The 19,614-nt window shown below is 41.6% G+C and overlaps 1 protein-coding gene across 1 annotated transcript; it reads right to left on the bottom strand.

Annotated features, from left to right (window-relative positions):
• Window positions 1–578: 578 nt before the first annotated feature.
• Window positions 579–19,566, bottom strand: ano5a (anoctamin 5a). Its single transcript, XM_079345732.1, has 20 exons — window positions 18,950–19,566; window positions 15,874–15,944; window positions 11,121–11,228; window positions 9,820–9,888; window positions 9,271–9,555; window positions 9,018–9,137; window positions 8,743–8,858; window positions 8,526–8,660; window positions 8,313–8,418; window positions 8,123–8,183; window positions 7,713–7,864; window positions 6,852–6,926; window positions 5,874–6,102; window positions 5,591–5,763; window positions 5,395–5,492; window positions 4,658–4,788; window positions 3,354–3,559; window positions 3,058–3,257; window positions 2,604–2,709; window positions 579–2,454 (listed from the first exon to the last, which is right to left on the bottom strand). The coding sequence occupies exons 1-20, from the start codon at window positions 19,017–19,019 to the stop codon at window positions 2,224–2,226; spliced, it is 2,742 nt and encodes a 913-aa protein (XP_079201858.1). The 5' UTR covers window positions 19,020–19,566; the 3' UTR covers window positions 579–2,223.
• Window positions 19,567–19,614: the final 48 nt, after the last annotated feature.

Raw genomic sequence — 19,614 nt, 5'->3', positions numbered from 1 at the left:
CATTGTTTTTCTTTTTCCAACAGTTTCCGCGCACTTCTGAAGTCAGATACTTCGTGCCATCAGACTGAAGAGGAAAGGTGAGAGAACAGGAGTCTACTAACTCCTTCCTGTGGGCAGATGAAACAGCTGAACGGAGGGGTGAAAGTGCTGAATCTGCAGTTATCAAGGTGGATGTACCACATCACGAAAGAGCACAGGTAGATCAGGTTTAAGGGAACCCCGAGGATCACTACCAGGAAGTAGGACGACATCCTGTGGTGGAAGAACAGCAGTAATCCCTGAGCTGGATCCAGGTTAGAAAAGTCTTCCTTCTCACTCAAGCATGTTTACCCTCTTCCTTCATACTTTAAGTACTTTGTTAAAAATCTTAATGTTAGAAAAGAAAACTCAGTTTCAACCTACCTGAGCCTAAGTGTTATTCCTCTCTTTGTTACTGTCTTGTCTGAGAGCCAAGAGACACTACCCTGCCACACCAACAGCCTCAGTGTGAAGTAACACTGAATAGTGATCAGTGTCCTCGACAGCCATCTGTCATGTGAGCAGAAACGTTCATTTCCTTACACAAAGACTGATCCAAATCCTGTTGGATAAAGTTTATTTGTGTAAATATGCCAATGTTTACAATACACACTTCAGATACAGGACAATTACAAAAAAAGAAAAGAGTAAACCAAAACATGAGATTGTAATTCGAAGCATACAGTCAACAGAGTCACCACTTTTCAAACTATGGTAACGGTATAAAATAATAATTAAAGCCGAACAAAGGTAGACATGATAAGAAAAAGAGACACTAAAAGAGATGTAAAGGGAAACATGAAATAGAAAGATCATATTCTGTATATTAAGGCATCAACAGGCATAAGTTTGTCGGAGCGTAGGGCGTGGAAAGCGAAACTTTAACATTGCTCTCTGCAACGTTGTCACATCTGTTTGCATCTAGTTTGTTGCACAGCGAACTATTTGCCTCTAAATTCATCAACAGATACTTCTCAGATATTTCTATGAAGCCAGCGTAATGAAATCCTTCATATAAATTCTCAGGTAAAAGCTACATATTTCCCCTTTCAGCTCAACATAAAACAGCCTCCACTCTTGTCCCATTTAAACAAATAAAATAATTAAAATAGCTGCTTCCTAACACTGATTGTGAACACGTAGTGTCATGACAAGTAGACTGACATGATTAGGTCGTGGTAGATTTGTTTCATTAAGTGCTTTGTGCAAAGAAGAAAAGAAAGAGAAGATTGTGTATATGCCTTTCTCTACACCCGCGGTTGAGAAAAGCACCAGCACAGGAGCGAGGAGATGGCTGATGAGCTTTGTGTGAGAGAGCAAACAAAGTTCAGTGAGCAGGGCAGGCTTTCATTAGCTCGTGTTAGTAAACAGAGGCACATTGAAAAGGGATCTCTTCACTTTCTCAGAGCTTTTTTAGGCTTCTTATCTCCAGAAACGGGACTAGATATCAACAGTGACCATCCAACAGCTGATAGTGCTCATAACTGGCCATGACAGGACATAATCTGCCCTCACTCACAGTAGCAACAGCAGCACAGATTAGTCTTCATAAAAAAGCTTCTCCACATGTCAGATCAAATTCAGGAGAAACTTTTAGACTCTTCAGAGATTAACACAGGTGGAAATGTTATTTAAAAAAAAAAAAAACTTGTCAAGCCTTCATACAGCTGTGCATACAAACAATGGAAATAAAATCAAATAACGAGCAAGCTCTGTTTACAATGATATCAGCTCTTATTATACTGGCAATTAGAGCCAATAATACAGTAAGTGTATGATAAAGTAAGGCATCTAATCTTTGGTTACTCATAGTGGCACTTCAATAAATAGTCTTGTATTAAAACAAGCATACGTTGCCCGTCTTAGACACAGTGTATTTAATGTCCTCTCTCTTTCACTTACAGCAAGTTTGGATTATCCTCAGCACTTTGGTTACAACATAGAGAGTGAAAAGACATATATATCAGACAGAGGTTTGATTCGGCCTTAGGCTTCAGCATGCACGGAGACTTGGTCTTTCACATGTGTACACTTTTGCACACTACCTTTGTCAGCACAGAAGTAGAGGAGTATGTTTTAGAAGTGACGGAGCCTCAAGCTCTGTAATAGAACTACAGCAGAGTGATGGTCAGTATCTTAATAAACAAGCAGGACAATCTATTGAAGTCTTCCCTTCCCGTGGAGCTGGCCGAGCAGCTCGCTGGGCTAGAGACACTCTGACAGCACCTCATGTTTGGGTAAAGACGGATATATCATAGGAGCGCAGTTACAGTCATTATGACCGTTTTGGCTGAGCTGGAACTTCAGCTTCTCCACTTCATAGTTATGGAGATACTCCTGGACCAGGTAGCGCTCTCTCTTCACTCGAGCCCTGACGTCAGAGGGGACGTCAGGAATCATCCAGGCCACAAAGAACTTCACGATAAACACCACGTGCTAAAGAGACAAGAGAGCACAAATGTAAATGTTCATTTAATCTAAGAACCGCACTGAGAAGAAAAAAAAGCCCTGCATGGATTTGTAATTTAACAGAACATATGTGTTTTTTTGGGGTTGCTAATCGAAACACTGCAGCCTGCTTTTACCTCCATGATAATGATGAAAGCCAGTTTTGCAGCCAGAATATGCCAGAACTGCATAGTGTGGGAGTACTTCTTCTCATGGCCGGGAGGGTAGCGATAATCACGATACCTACAAAAAGTGAAAATGTCATGAATTTACATTTCGAGAGGATTTAATATATAAAGTAGACGTATCACTTTAGTTTAAGATTACTCAATGTTGGTCCATTTAACATAGGAAAACAAAGACAACGTAATATCTTTGACAACGTCATTTTAAAGCAAGTTGAACATTACAAACGACACATTGAAATCTGAAGTTAAACAATGTTTGAAGTGTTTGTGCACTCTGTTTAGCAAAGTTGTGTTTATGAAGGTTTAGTAAATGTTGTTTTGTCAAAGTTCCTAGTTCCTAGTTACTTTGATGTTAAAATCAGCTTATATCAGCCATCAGTTTCTGTCTCTGAATGCCACACACCTGCAGGTCGTGATGGAGCTATTGAACCAGAAAGGGTTCTCCCCATCCTCAGGACTGTTGGCCAGTGGTATCTCAGAGATATTAAAGACAGACAGACTGTTGTTTATGTAGCCTTTCATATTCATCTCCCCCTGTGGCTGGTAGGCGTACATGTACACAAGCCGAGGGATCATATCAGAGGTGAAGGCCACAATGAACGCCTGGAGAGCAGATGAAGAAAGAGTGTGAGGACCAATAAGAGACTAAACTAGAAAAGGAGTGGATTCAAAACGACACACATGTAGCCCAGCACTCACATTTGTGACTACAGAGAGGACCGCCATCCCATTGAGGATCTCCTGCCAGGCTCCAATGCTGTGAGCTTTTGCTGCTACAGGACGCCTGAACTGTGTGGTGAGCTTCCAGGCATCCACCCTCACCTCAATGATGTTGTTCATGAGTGCCATTAGGGGTGCAAGGGGGAAGGAGGCCACAAACAGGGTGATGAAACCAAACTGGATCACTGGGACACAGAAATAAGAGAGAAGTAAAAGACTGCAGGACAAAAAAAAGCACTGTATACGGTAACTTTTAAAAAAATCCACAACTTTCTGTGTTCCTATATTCCCCAAAACCTGATTGCTTCTGTAGTTTATTACCCATGGGTGTATCAGTTTTGTCCTTGGCCTGGGGGTCACAGAGTTTTCAGTGTCAGGAAGTGGGCTCTCTAAACCTGTTCTGGACGAGGTTGAGTCTGAGGTATGACTTTAAAATGGAGGAAAGTACTGTCTTTGTATCCATTTTTACCTTTTAATGCTGTCCATGAGCAGTATGTATCCTTCACTTAAAGAATGCATTGATGGAAACTTTTAGAAGTATAATAAGTATAGTAACACAACATGTGTGCTTCACATAATGTCATGATTTATATAGTCCACCCCACAGGCTCTCTCCTCACATCAACACTACAGTAACAGCATCTTGAGAAACGCTGTGTTGTGCTGTTCAGTTTGACTTACATTTAGCCAAATACTAAAGTAGTTGTGTATTGTTCATCAAGGGTAAATACTCTAACTAATTACCATTCCTGATTATACAGCCCATGTGTTGCAATAAGGTTTAAGAGTTGTACCATCCCATAAGAATCTGTCACATCACAAATAAACGTGGAGGCGCTGACGGTTTCTCGGATTGTTAAATTCAACAAATATATTGATACAAGAATTTCATTTTCGGGGTCATCCTTTCATGCAGCAGCAGTGTTGTTTTCATTCCCGTAAGAACCCGTATTTATTATTAATCGATTTGAAACAGACCGCCGGTGATTGTTAATGTTTGTGCGAAAGAAGCGTCAAATGGTGCGATGATTTCCTGCATGCTCAGAGCCTGAAGCAGGAAGCTGGTGTTATTAGGGAAAGTTCATAACCAGCTTAGTGATACCCGATATCCCTAACTGCTTCTGCTGGGTTTGTCCAGCCCACTCAAAGAAGCCTGAGTATAACAAACTCACTTTGTGGTATACCTCTCTGGTGTTAGCACACTAGAAGTCATTTCAATGTATTTGACTGATAATTAGTTTGTCTTTGAATCTCTCTCTCAGTGTAATGGATTCAGTATTTACCCATTTCCAGATACTCGTAGAAGAGACCCAGATGTCCAAAGCCCTGCAGGTCGTGGTCCTGCTCCCAGCGGCTGTACAGAGTCTCTGGGTGGCTTCGTGCCTTTCTGCTGCCCCACCAGTTCATCAGCCACCTAAGACCACAAGGGGGCAATAAAGAGCTTTGAGCTGAGATAACTCACCCGGCATGTTCTAAAAGTAAAGGACATGAATTGACTAGTGACTGAAAATAGATCTGTTGCACATTAAACATGTTGACCATCACAGTACTTAAAGAACAGATGTTGATGTTATATAACTGATGATGGATTCGTTTGATATCATTTCATACGAGGACCCTAAAAACTAAAGAAACTTTACATCTGACTCTTTTTCACTGTAACATGATAACATTTCTTAATCTAATTTGTTTTGGGTGTTAATAATAATCATGCCTGCTGCTAAATCAGCAATCAAACTAACTGAAAAATAATAATAATTATTCTTAAACATCTGAATTCTGCACAGGCTTATGAGTAATGGCTGGTGAATGCACAATCAACTCTCTTGTCTTAGCTAAATCACTGTAAGAAATCATTCTTCATGTTTGCAGAGATAACTTTTGGGAAAATGGTTCATGTTTCGGTGAGTGTTCTGATGCAGCTGTAAACCCTTTAAAGTGTGTGAAGGTAACCCTCATGTATCTCCTCTGGATGCAGATGAATTCAGTTTTGAATGGCCGCTTCAGTTAGAGTACTCACGGCACCAGAGCCTCCTGGATGTTGCCCCAGACTTGTTTTCCTGTCATCACTATCACCAGCTGAGTGGTTAGCTCGATCAGACAGCCACCAGGGTCACACTGTGAAAGAGAAAGAATGGGAAATGTACGTTTGTTTGAAACTAACGCGGTATCTACATTAGGAGCCAGTGCTAATCTTAGAGGATTTCATCTGCTACCTCTTCATTCCTCAGTTTGCTCCCAAACATATAAGCATAATCTCCAGGATGGCCCACAAATTTGCCCTTGAAGAAAGCCACGTAGAAGCAGGAGGAGTAGTAGTTTACAAATTGGAAGAGGAACATCTTCACGGTCAGCTTGTTCTCATACTCGAGGTGGGTTTTGGGAATTTCTGCAACATAATTCAAGGTTTTAGACCAAACACAGATAGAAGTGCTTGAAACACAAAATGAAAAAGACAGAGCAATGTATCCACGGTTTTCTCTCTAGTCTGACCCTCACCCATGTCAGTGATCCAAACAGCCACTCTCTCATACATGAGATTGAGGATCATGATGATGATGAAGTTGATGCAGGAGGCGGTGACAGAGGTGGCCAGCTGTGGTGTGATGAGGGGTCCAACCACCTGCAGGTTGGTGGTGGGACTGTCCTTCATGATGCTGGCGAAGGCTGCGTATACCGCCAGGCGGTACGCTATCACCCCAATGATGCAGGCAATGATCAATGAGATCTTCAAGACAAAGACAAGAGTGACAACATGAAAGACAACCACAAGACAACAGTACAGTGAACAGCAAGTGGGATGCAAGTGCAAACAGCAAACACATAAAGACAAACAAAAGCAAGCAGAATTATTGCCCACAAACATGTTCAAAGATGTTTTCATGCTTGGAGTATGCACACATGCATAATTAAAGGAAATCCACGATAACCTTCCTTTAGGCTCATTTCAAAGCTGTAGTTGTTTTTAAGAACATGAGTGCACACGTGTGAAGGTACTAATAAAGCCAGTATGTATACAAAGATAGATAGATAGATACTTTATTGATCCCGAGGGAAATTCAGAAAGACAAAGATGTCAGACTTTGATCTTAAAGGGATAAAGACTGAGAATGACACCATTTTGATTATGTGTAAACTTTTTGAGAGTTCTAGCTTTGTCTAAAGACAGCTGTGTGTTTGTTTTTTAAATAAAAGCTCTGATCACATGCAGAGATGTCCTGATACCACTTTTTCCCCTTCTGATAACCAACTCCTTTATGAATCTGATCCTTGTGTAAAAAACGCTTGATTAAAAAGTGAGATGACATTGCTAACATTTTGACTAACGTTGCTAATACATTTTATTTTTGGATCAAGGATAGACATGTGGACTGATACTAATACTGATACTTCCATGGGGATCAGAACATCTCTATTCACATGATTAAATGATGATGGACAGTGTCATGGGAAAGACTAAAAAGAACCTATGCTCACCCAGAACAGGACGGTGGCTCCAGACAGACATGTGCGTGCACACTTGGTTGTTATGGGTAAGTACGGCTCCATTTCCTAAATCATAAGCAAGCAAAGCATGGACATGGGAGTAAGTCACCCTTTGTTATATCCTGAAAAGACGTCTCTGAAAGGCCTGGCTCCTTTAACACCACTGGTCACGGAGGCAGAGCTAGAATCACTCAATGGGAGATTTTTTTTTTTTGCTTACGCGTTTCGATCAGAATCCAATTCTTTCACCAAGCAGTCTTCTGGTGAAGTCATGCTTTTTGTAAAAAAACAAACAAACAAACCTTGCAATATGTCGAGCAACCAGACAAATAGTAATGTGTCACAGGAGGAAACTCATGCCTCTGAGTCTTTCCAGAAAAGTCTACACAAACTGAACCACACTGAAACCCTCGTCCTCCTCGATTTGACATTCCTCGTGAAGTGCTACCCTTACCCAGAGCAGCACGGTGGCCCAGCACACAAACAATTTCCCCATTAGATCTGTAGGAGTCCTTTCAAGAACCAACTCCATTTCCTACAGACGGGTGGGATGTGGTCAAAGCAAATTACAGCAACAACTTTCTGTTTACTTCACAAGTCTGACTCTGTAAATTTCACGATTGCTCTTAATCCAAGGCTCTTCATCTAACGTGTTTTTTCAGTTCAGGAACTGCCGTTATGGATGAGTCAGTGTGAGCCTCTATCCAAGAAACACAACAGATACTGTCATTTACTCAAGTCTATCATACAGAGTATGCATCCAGTAAATCTATCGTGAGGCTAGGTAAAGATAAAGTGTTATATGTAAACAGACACATACAGTAGATTAGTATTTCATGAGCACTCAAACACCTGTGTGATGCGGTTCAGCTTGCGGTTGGTGCACTTGGTCTCGTACTCAGGTCGAAGTTGAAGCTGCTGTTGCTCCTCCTCGAAGTCCACCAGATCCCACTCATACTCCAGACGAGCTTGCCGTCTCTTCCACAACTCCAGAAACAGCGTCACTGTAAAGTATTCAGTGCTTTAGCAGTGCTCTTTTACTTCTACCATGTAAAAGGGTTGTAGCTGAAGTGTCACTGTTTATAAAACGATTCAGCAAATGAACGAGGAAATACTTTCGCATCATTATGCAAGAAAAGGTCCTTAAAATAAAGAGTAGGAAACTGTTGTTTTAAATTGGTTGGAACAGTTCAGCATTGACCACAAGGAGGAGCACTGGTACAAAAAATACTGAACGCTTAGAGTAGACGTTTTTTACTCACCCCAAATCCCCATGAATATGGCAAAGAAGACAGTTCCTACATTGTCAAACAGGTGTGATTGCTGAAAGAGGAACATGTTTGAGAAAAACGTCATTTATTGACATTTAGCACAAAATGTGCTTTAAATCTCACATGAAGTTGGAACCATGTGACTCATAATAGTAGAAAACCTAAAGCCAGGATGTCTCACCCAGGAGGAGTTGCATGTTGAGTTGAGTTTCCAGTAGCCACATTTCTTGTCACACAGCGGGCACATGACAATTTCACCTCCGATTTTCTCATCACATATTTCTTTACTGTAAGACAATTATTCTTTTTTTCATTAGCGGAACGACAAAGCCAACAATGAAATAACATATGTTAGAAACTAGCTAGTCAGGCGAGTAATCTTTAAAGAAAGAACCTCCACTCGTTGTCATCGTAGGTGAGGAAACCATAGGTGAAACAAAATGTCCCAACTATAGCAGCAAACAGCAGCATCTCAGTGTAGAAACCCAGCCAGGCAAAATAAATACCTATCTTCTCCCCATAGTATTTCCTGTTAAAAGAGGGGGGGAAAAAAGTCCAATGATACCATATTTATGTGAATTAAACACACACTTGTCATTTTACTGTCTTACCTTATGAGATTGAGGGGCTGCTCCTTGAAGAACGAGCTGAATCCAGCCCAGTATTTGTAGAGGTTGAATCTCTCACTTTCGCAGTTTGCATCCCTCGATCTTTTCCAGTATCTACACTGCTCATACAAAGAAGACACACTTCACAACCACTTTCCTTTTATTGGAAAAGCAAAATACAACCTGCGTCTAGCAGTATGTTAGTACTGGAAGGCAATGAATGCACATTGATGACACAGTATCTTGTTCCTATGATTAAAAAAAAAATCATGGCTCACATCATGCAGCGCGAAGGCAGCAGTATAGGTGTTGTTGTTGAGTAACCTCTTGATTCCCTTTTTGTCTTTCTCTGCACATTCATCCCTGAAATATGAACAGCGGGACAGGATGTAGTAGACCTGTGCAGGGGGAAAAAAATAGAAGACATTAAGATATTTAAGGAACATAACCTTTTAAATCAGACCGTAAAGTGGGTGATGTATTTTTGAAGGGCACAAAAAGATGCGAAAGATGAGTCCAAAACATCCTTACGATCCTGTTTCGAGTAGAAGGGGGGAAGAAAGTGTCCTTGTTGTCGATCAGGAAGAAGTCAGACTTGCTCTTGTTGAATGGAGCTGTGAAATAATCCGGCTCAGGATGCATGATGTGCTCCGGCAGGCGGAAAGGAGTGGACAGCCAGTTCATGGGCATCTGGCTGTTGTCGGGGATGTCGTTGGCCTTAAACGGGACCTTTATCTTCAGCACGTCTGCGTAGGTTGCCAACACTTCCCACGGAGCGTGGATCTTCACAAAATAGGTCTTTCCATCTTCTGACTCCTAAAGACAATCAGACGGGTCGCACTACATAAGACACGGACAACAGATTAATACATCTAAACACAAATGTAGTGATTAAATAGGGACTCCGGAGAAGTTCATTTTTTGCGTCACAGATGACTATTGGGCAGGTTTAATGTTGTTCAACTTTTGCTTTTCTTTTTTTTTTTCATACTTAGAACACGAAGAATTTAAAAAGTACTCAACAGAACACAGACACATAAACATACAGTCATTCTTTTTCAGAAACAAACAACTTCTTACTATCTTATCTTCTGTCTCCAGCTCCAGGCCCACTTTTTCAAGATTTGACTCGTACACCTTCCTCCGTTCCTACAGAAGAAAAAAATCCAAAGAGAATAACTTTTTGTTTGATTTATTAACCTTTATTTACCAGGAATATTCTCATGGAGATAAAAAACGTTTTTTTTCTTCTTTTTATTAAAATTTTTTTTTCTTTTCCGAGGGAGTCCCGGCCAAGAAGGCAGCATAAAAACAAAGCATAAAAGTTTCACATTTAAAATACAAAAATACAAGACACAGAACACAATAAAATGGATCACAAAGCATCAACTGAACTGTCAGCATCAAAACGACGAGGGGAATAGATAACGAGGGATGAGATAAAAAGGGAAAGTTACTTTGGGGTAGTGAAAGTAATATGGTGTAATGTTACCAAATGAGTCTTGGGTCAAGGTAAAAGGTGCTCAGAAACAAGATCATATATATATATATATATATTAAAAAGTCACCCATGACATTTAAAAAAAACTCCCCCCTTGTTAAAGCTGAAATTTACAGTCACATTTACAACACTTGTGGACAGTACACAGGAACTGGCCTCCTGTTTGCCCTTCCTCATGCAGTGGAAAAAAATGAGCGACTTCCTGACCAGGCCAGAGGTCTGTGGGTTGAGTCAGCGACGAGGCTGTTAGTCAAATGTGACTGCTCAAACAAAGTTCGTCATAAGAGAAGGCTGATGACACATAGATGTGAAGTATAACAGCTTAGACTGAAGCCTTTCAGAAGCACACAGCTGGCAGAGGCAGAGAAACAAGCTAGTAAAAGACCTTGCATGTGATTCACTTGAGAAAACAGGGATGCGAGTTTATCTCTTAATGTGACCTTCTTAGAAAAAAATCCTTGAGAGGATTACTGATACAAGCAAAGGAAAACCTGTCTGTATAACTTTATCAGTGTTGTGGTATTTAGAGTATGCTGCTGACAAACACTGATCTCTGAGGATTTCCTGGAAGAAACAGCTCTTACAGTTTCAATCAAGAAGAGGAAATGAGACCATTTCTTCTTTCATGGGATATTTTGGGATTTCAAAACAATAAGCTCCTCTCACAATACATCTTTGGTGCAAAGACAAACACTTACCAGAGCTGGAGCAAATATTGCTCTTCTTAAAGACTCTGTTATTGCTCTTAAATATGAAATCTTTTTATCTGTCGTGTGTCTTGTCCTCTTAAGTAAGGGTGCCTGATTGGAAGATTTGCCTGCAGTGAGTCAACTATGTAAATGAATCTGGAATGAACAGTACTAGAAGTTGTTCATCTTACCTGTTTTCTCTCCCCATCTTTGTCGTCCACGTAGGACAGGACGAAGTCAATCCTACGCACTCCATCCCGGAAGAACACAGAGTCTTTACTGTGTTGTTGTTTGTCAATCTAAAAAGGAAACAGAACAGCAGTCACAGCATGTAAACACACACACGCACACACACACACACACACACATATTTAGTAGCAACAGTTCAACAGTCTTAGGATGTTGCCAGCACAGCAGGCCAGCAGACAGTCAAGCTATGTGTCAGTGGCTAACAGCACACCCAAAGAACAAGGCCTCCACATCAAACAACAACACACAGATGATCATGTTATCACTCCAAACACAGGCAGCAACACACAGGAAAGACATCGGCTGATGCTCACTGTCCCTTTAAGACAAGAATTTAGGCTTTCGAAGAAATCCTTGTTATATCACAGACTGAAATCCAGAAAGAGCTCGGATTTCCAGACATTTGACTTCTAATTAAACAAAACCTCAGGTCGAGTTTTATCGAGAAAAAAAAACAAACAAAACATGCGGATAGTGGTATTTAGCTCAAAACACCATCCACATCAGAAGCACCGTATGGTGGTCAAAGAAATTCCAAGCATGCGTGTTTCAGCAAAAACTAGCCTTCCAGTGGCAGTCTCTGAAGTCCTTAGTTACATGGCTCAACTGCAGAGGAATGCTTTAAGGGAGGAAAGGAGGGCATGACTGCTTCATGTTGCTGCTTCAGCTGCTCAGAAAGCTAAAAATAACCATGTGCCAGTAAACCCCTGTCTATCACAACGGTTGCTACCTACACAGGACTGCAGACAATGCAGAGAACTCAGACATAAAACATCACAAAAACTAAAACATAGTGCTCAGCCACCATCTCACGGCTGCTGGACTGTAGACCTGAAGGAGACCGCCCGTTCCATCAGCACAGCACTGTGTGATTCGGCAGGAAAGGAAGTAGCACTTTACCTCCATGGCCTGCTCCCTTTATTCTTCTGATGCATCAGCAGAAGCAGCCACAGCCTGAGAGGGAGGGTGGGGGGGGGGGAGGTGAAGCGTCCGGCCCTGAAAGCAAAGCTTCTGTCTCTCTCCGCTGATCACCCCGGGCCGGAGGAGCTCCATCCACTCCACTCACTTCCCAGGACAAGCCCCCACTCGCTCAGACATCCAGAGAAGGGAGAGTGGGAGACAGAGAGAGGAGGGAGTGGTACTCGGAGTGAAGTAGAGGAGACTCCTCGAGATGACATCAGCACGAGGGATGGCGTAGCTGCTGTTGGCTAGCTTGCTAATGTAATGAAGAGCACCGCCTCAGAGAGCGGACACTGACCATCTGCAGACTAACGACAACAGTCCCAGAGACACGCCTTTTAATAGATCAGATAAAACCTCAGCTAAAAAACAAACAAACAAAAAAACAGCACTTACCGATATCTTCTCTGATAAGGTCAAACTCCAGAGAAGAAAAACAGATAACTGTACTGTGCATAATCCTCACATTCTGACCGACTACTCTGAAACAATCAATCAGACATTCTGGAGACCACAACAATTCAAAGAGCCAAACATTAAGATGCAATGTCAGGTTGTATGATGTTGCATAGATCTACAAAGCCAGCGGCCTGTCACCTGCTGTGCCAAACTTCTTGAGACCTTTTTAAAATGAATACATTCATGAATACGGCCTCGAAGTCCACAGTGGATCATGTCGAGTACGGCAGGGTGGATGCTTTCTTAAATTGGGACGTTGTTGCAGAGACTCTCTAATTTTCTGTAATTATAGATCAGCCGTATAGAATCAGTGCATCTGCCACAGAGCTACTAGAGGCCACAAGGTTCTATACGTTTACCAACTAAGCCCTAACTACTGGGTGGACATACATGTCTTTGATCTTAATTAAGCAGGGTCAATGTAAAACATGGTGTAAGATAAATGGGGAGAGGTTTATTTGAAATAGTACCTCCAAAGCTTTTCTATTTATTTATTTTTTTGGGGGGGGGGGGTTGAGATGAGAAGAAGAGTTTGAAACAGAAATGGTTTCAACTTTGATTGAAATAGTAGGGATGTAAAGATTCATCGTGAGGCAGTTCAAAGTCGATTCAGAGGTGGCACGGTTGGAATCGGCCCTCTGAAAAATAAATCGCAGTAATATTGTGAAGTGTCAGTAGCTGTAGAGCAGAGGTGGCTGGTTGTAATAAGACAGATAACTTCACAAGCAGCACAACCAACATGGTGCAGCATTTAATCGACAGCACAAAGGGAAGCTCCAATCACCTCCAGATTCTCTTCAAATAAATCCTGAGAGAATCGTAGCGTGAACTCAGCATTGTGTATCGTGAGTTCAGTGAATCACTACATCCCTATTAAATACATCACAGCTCCCGTATCTTAGTGCAGAATCCTCCTGAAAACAACTCTCTGGATTTGCCTTTTTTTGTTAGCCAACAGATTTATAATGCTATCATAATTGAGTAAATGGCTGCTTCTGTATGTCTGGATTATTTCCTGGTTTTATTCCATTGTAGACTTCAGTTGTCATTTTGTTCAGAGCTAAAAAAGGAAATACTGCCATTCTAAGATCTCCTGAAAGCTGTTTGTGGTTCAGTTATCTTCTCTTAAAGTTCACATTAACAACAGTGAAGACATTTAGCTTTAAAACATACAACAACAAGCTCTTTACTCTTCTCACAAATAGGAAACATCCAGTGAGACTCAAAAAGGCTGAGACCTTGAACACAAACATCCACAAGTGACACGAGCTGCTTACATTTTCCGGTTAAAAAAATTAAATCAAGTAATAAAATCAGTAAATGAGATTCTGTGTTCGGGTGAAGCCTGTAATCCTGGACTCTATGATTCGTAGAGTATATGGTTCCCAGAGCTGGACAAAGTCTCTTCTTCTTAGCCTCTCCAAACCAATACGCTCCCAAAAGTTCCTCTATCCACATTGAGTGGATATCCACATCTATCCACCCAATGTTGGAGCATCCATGCTCTTCCAACGTCGGGGCCTTTGCATGTCTTTATTCTTCAGTCCAGACGTAACTGATAGACGTGCAGCTGCCTCGACTCGAAAACGTCTTGATCGCATTTTTCACTCAACTGAAATGTTGCTGTCTTTAGTTTGGTTCCTGGAGAAACGCTGCTGTTCTAATATCAGATTCTACGTTTTATTCAAACAGGCAACAAACTGTTTCCGAGAGACCAGATTTAAGAGGAGAAGAAGAAGGAGGCTGCAGAACACGGCGTGTTCAGAAACAACAAGGTCGTGAGCACGGGGCTGGGTCCTGATTACAGCATCGACTGTCAACACACTGAAAAAGGACAGCGGCGCACAAATAAACAAAAAACAGCTCGAGAGGAAAGTCTTTAATGTGTAAGTGTGGACTTCCAATTATGCTGCGACACTACTAGGAAGAGATTGTTGATTGCTGTCCAGTAGAGCAGATGAATATTGCAGGTGAGAACAAAGCAAGTTAAGGGCTTTTTCCAGCTTTAATGAACTCTCACGATGCTTCCGCACACACCTCATGCTGCTGTGTTTCCATTACTCCCTGTGGAAAACTTAAAAAAAAACAACAACAAAAAAAAACATGCTCTCCTGAAGCCATCATCAGCTCGCCTCTCTACAAAGAAAAGTGTATTGATTTCCTCTCAGATGTCAAAAGCTTTTCTCTGCATATCTTATGCCGACTGAGAAAGCCAACACTGACTATCCAGAAGGAGATAGCGTAAAGCCAGGCAGACACACTCTATGCACAGGGGTTCATCACATCACAAGCCTGTTTTACCATGCCATTACCCTGGAACGAAACTGCAGGAAAAGCGCCCGCTTTCTCGACAGCTGTGGAGGAACCGAGTGGACAGTGAGGGAAAGTCAACTCAACACAAGAGCTAAAACTGCTCTCTCTGTCAGAGAGGATGATGAGGGATGTCAGACACTCAACACTTGGCACTACGTTTGAACACTGGTACAGATTATGCTCATGACACTCTGAACACGCTACGTCTCAGGCATGAATACACTCTGCTCTTCGTCACTTACAGGTTCGAGTACTGCACACAGACACTGACACACCAGCATGCAGCCGTGTCCCTCGACTGGAGTCTTACCCCAGTCAAAGCATTGATGCACTCTAAGGTGTGAGTCTCATAATGCGGACTGTCGCTGTGGTCGGAGGGGGCCAGGGAGGCAAGGCTGACGTTGAGAGACTCACAGGTCTCCACACACACATCAGGCGTTAAAGGAGACTTCAAGGTCAGTATGACGGAGGGAGAGAACAGACAGGAGCATGAAGGTTATCTGCATCTCTCCCATCAAAGTGACACGCTGTACAAATGGTGACTATTATATTTTAAAACTGAGACTGTTAGCTTGCGCTCAGCTACAACCCAGAAGCTAAACTCTCCGGCCATGTTGACTGTTCATTTAAAACAGAAATCAGGGGGGAATTCGAAATCAAGCTTTTTTGACTCTTACAACATGTTTACAGTACTGTAGGAAAGCTGGAAGTTTATATTTGATACTGTTTAAAAAATATAGCAAAATGTTGCAACAAGGTTCATATTTAAATCTATTTTAATAGCTGATTGAAATTGAAATGATAAGATTTGGCACTTTTCTACGCCACAGGAAAACATGACAATACTTCTTAGGATGTATCCTCTCCACAATCACAATAAAAGCAACAGCTCTGAGCACATTTCTGTTGTGATTGGGATGGTGACAAGTGAAAATATTAGCACGCAGTGGAGTTGGCGTTTACCTCTGCTGACTGTCCCTGCTGGAGGGATCCAGAGCTGGAGGAGGGTTGTTGGTGGTAGCCATTTATATCATCTGCAAGACAGAAAGAAAGGGAACGCTGAATCAAAAATGATGAACTCCACGTGTTGTTTATGGACGGGTTTTTTTTTAAGCAGCACAATACATTTTAGATGTGTTGGTCGATGGCTGGAAAGTCAAAAAAGAAAAAGAAAAAAAAGGTGCCTGACATGGTTAACAGAGGAGGCCTGACACAGTCAATGTTGTGGGCTATGTTTGTGCTACATTTGGTGTTAGCACCCTCACACGCCAGACAGAACGACGTAACAGGATCCCTGAGACACAATACACACGGCCATGTTTCTCTGCTTGATTCAACCCCCCCTCCCCCTCCATGTCTGAAAGTGAAAGTTCAGTTCCCCATGTGTGAAGGCTGCACCTCATTGCCTCTCAAATATAAAAATGAAGTCTTCCTGACGCCCTTTTGGAGAAGCAAGCTTTGCATAATCAAATGGCTGGGCAAAGCAAGACAGCCTACAAGTACTGCTGGAGACACTGGTGCCAAAGACAACACACAGAAAGAGGGTTTCAGCCTTTTGAAATAGAAGAACAGCCTCTCTAATTGATGGTCTCTCTGAGGTTATATTTAGTCAGGACGCAACACAGAACATGTGCTTACACTACACCGGCCTAAAACAAGCATTCAGAGTTTGAACCTTGCATTAAATGTTCTCTCTTTCTAAAACGTTATTATTATAGCTCCTCTCTAGAGCTAACCAGCAGCACTGCACGTAAGCAGCTTTCCCCATTGCAGATGTTTTTTTTGAACGTACACTTTTTGCTTCAACTAAATGATTCAACACATTCCTTACACCAACATGAAACAACTAAAAGAAAATGATATGTGCTGTTATAATGAGCTACAAACCATAATATTGTAACATCTCGCCTAATGTAAATATTGACATAAGATGTGTCACAATGTGGAAGTTTAAAAGAGGATGTTACCCTCGAACAGTAACAGCTTGAGTTTTGTTCAGCAGTATAAATGCAATTTAAGATTTTGACTTACATGACTGGTGTCTTTGAATGACTTCAAACAACTTTTTTTTTAAATCTCATTTGATAAAAAAAAAAATCATGATACTGACTTTGATTTTAGCTTCGGCCAAAATCTCTTTTCTTCCACAGATTCAACAGCTGATCATATTTTTGCACAGTAGGACGCCGTAATGTGTCAGTCAGTGTTAACCTCTCCGTCCAGCCTTCTGCCAGCAAGCTATGAAGCCTCCACAGTTAAGGCTTTGTTCAAGAGAGAGCAGCTGATCACAGAGGAAATGCCACAGGGCCACTTCTGCCTCATTATTATCCCAGAAATCGAAACAGGAATAAGAGACTAACCATCATGACATTCAGTAAAAAGCCAGCATGATGTTAACAGAAAGCAAATAAAACATAATAATACAGTAATAATACAACTACAAGCTCCTACTTCTTTGAAGTTTGTGTGTGTGGCTGAATAAAGTTGTGTATCTGTAGTTGATCAGTGTTGAGACTGAGAAGTGGAAAAGCAGTTAAAAGAAAGTCAACAGCTTTACATAAAGCAGTGGGTGGGTTTGTCGGATTTCCTCCGAGAGGACGCCATCCTTTCTCTTCTATTTACAGTTGCAGGTTTCAGCTGCGTGCATGCAGATAAACAAGGCCTGCGTGATGGAAGAACTATATGAATATGTGTGTTGGCAATTTTCAATGTCGTGATAACAATAGAGCAACAGATTAACAATATTAAAGAGAGCACAGTATTAGCTGTAACTCACATTTTCACGGTCTATCAGCTGTTCTTCATGTGGAACACACTGTGTTTGTATAATGTCCTGCCTGGGCTTTAAAACAAACCTGAGTCACAGTGTTTCCCCTAGGAATAATAATAATCATCCACAACCACTGTATTATCATAACCCGGCTCATAGGTAATAGCAAAAGACGAGAGCAGTCAGAATTTTACCAAAGAAAATGAATACTTTTTTTCGAAACTTTTTTCTTTTTTTGAATCAGCAGCGGTGGTCATGTTTCAGCAGCGGTGCACCACTGCTGCTATGAGAATAATGGGGGAACAGTGTAATGCCACAACAAGCACCAATGCTAGTTGATATCTGCGAGGTCAAAATACAACCACTAATAATTGGAAAATCTGTAGATACAGTGTGTTCAGCCTCATTGTGGTACAAAGAGCACACAAGATCTGGGGGATCATTAAGATGGAGCTGTGATTATTGGAAAACACTGTTATCTCAACACACCATAAACACACAACACCAAGGTACCAGTAACAGATCCTGGCCCTGACAGACTATTAGAGTTAAATTCTCTCTCTATGCTGCAGATAAAATACAACACTTTTACATTGACTTGACAAATACCGGTGTTACTGGAGAGCATCCAGTGTGACTCATCCTCCATTCAGCAACACCATAAATGGTTTAAACACAGTCCTGTGTCTCTGTGTTTGTTTCAAATCTATGTTCAGCTAGAATCAGAGAGGGATTCGGGGTGTATAAAGTGGCTGTCTGCTGGTGACTGAGTGTTTCCTGTAAGCAGGCCAGCTGTCAGAGACTGGCTGTACTGTAGGTCACTGCTGCATTCGTGGAAAAGAAAGTTAGACTGTGAGCTGGTAATAGCATTAATGGGGATCCAGGGTGGATTCCTTTTTAAAATAGTTAAAAGAAATGTATTTTCAGAGTCTTGAATGTAGGCTATTGTACACGGGGAAGGGGGTAAAGGTTGCTGCTAGCAATGACTGTAATTTGCCTTAAGTCCTAGAAGGGCTTGACAACTACTGTATATTATAATGTGTATCTTAGCAGGAAGTATGGTTTCATGTGTGTATGGTTGTTAGAAAGTTTCAGTTCCTGTAAGCTATTCACTGTATGTTTAAACATCCTTGAAAACTTTAGCTTGCTATTTTTTAAATAGTATACACACCCTTGATATTGTTTCCCACTAGTGTGTCAAACAGGACCACAAACGTCATATGTATTTGTTAAGTCTGGAGAAGGCAGCTCCAGCTGTGAACTACTTACCATTGATAGAGTCTGTTGGGCTCATTTCAATTAGACTGTCCCCTCCTGTCCTTCCCGTTATTCGGTGCATGTTGAGTCCCTCGTGTACCCGAGTTATCGGTCCTCATGTGCACAGTATATCCTCAGCCAGAAGACTTCTACCCGAGCCTTTAGGGTCGGACGGTTCAGAGACGCCTCGGTTAGTGTACTGAGCTTCTTGCCAGGCTGCCCCCCCTCCTTCACCCTCTGACCACAGCCGGCTGCTGCATCACTCCTGCCACAGAGGGAGGCTCCAGGGGGAGTGGCTCCAACAAAACAAGCCAATAGTGTGAAGCCGGCTGAGGGACAGATACTTGTCTCCAATGTATTCGTGTGGCTCACGTAAAACCTAAACGCTCACGCAGTGAAAATCACTGGCCAAAATTTGTAGCGTAAGTGCGACGTTGAAGGCAACTTTTCTCCATATAGTTTCTTTTTATGATAAATGTGTTCGTAGTCTACTCTAAAAAGTATCTAAGTCTATTTTGTTTACCGAGAGATAAGTGTAAACAAATGTTAATTTTAATGCTAAAGGAAAGTCGGTTCAACCAGGACGGTGTACTTTACCATGGTTTACCAACCAGAGCTTGTTTGACACCTGCTGTCAGCCAATCAGAGACCACCGTTTTCTTCCTTATAGGTTTTAT

This window comes from Symphodus melops (assembly GCF_947650265.1).
Source record: "Symphodus melops genome assembly, chromosome: 6".
NCBI lineage: Eukaryota > Metazoa > Chordata > Actinopteri > Labriformes > Labridae > Symphodus > Symphodus melops.
This window is presented reverse-complemented; position numbering and strand designations above follow the sequence as displayed.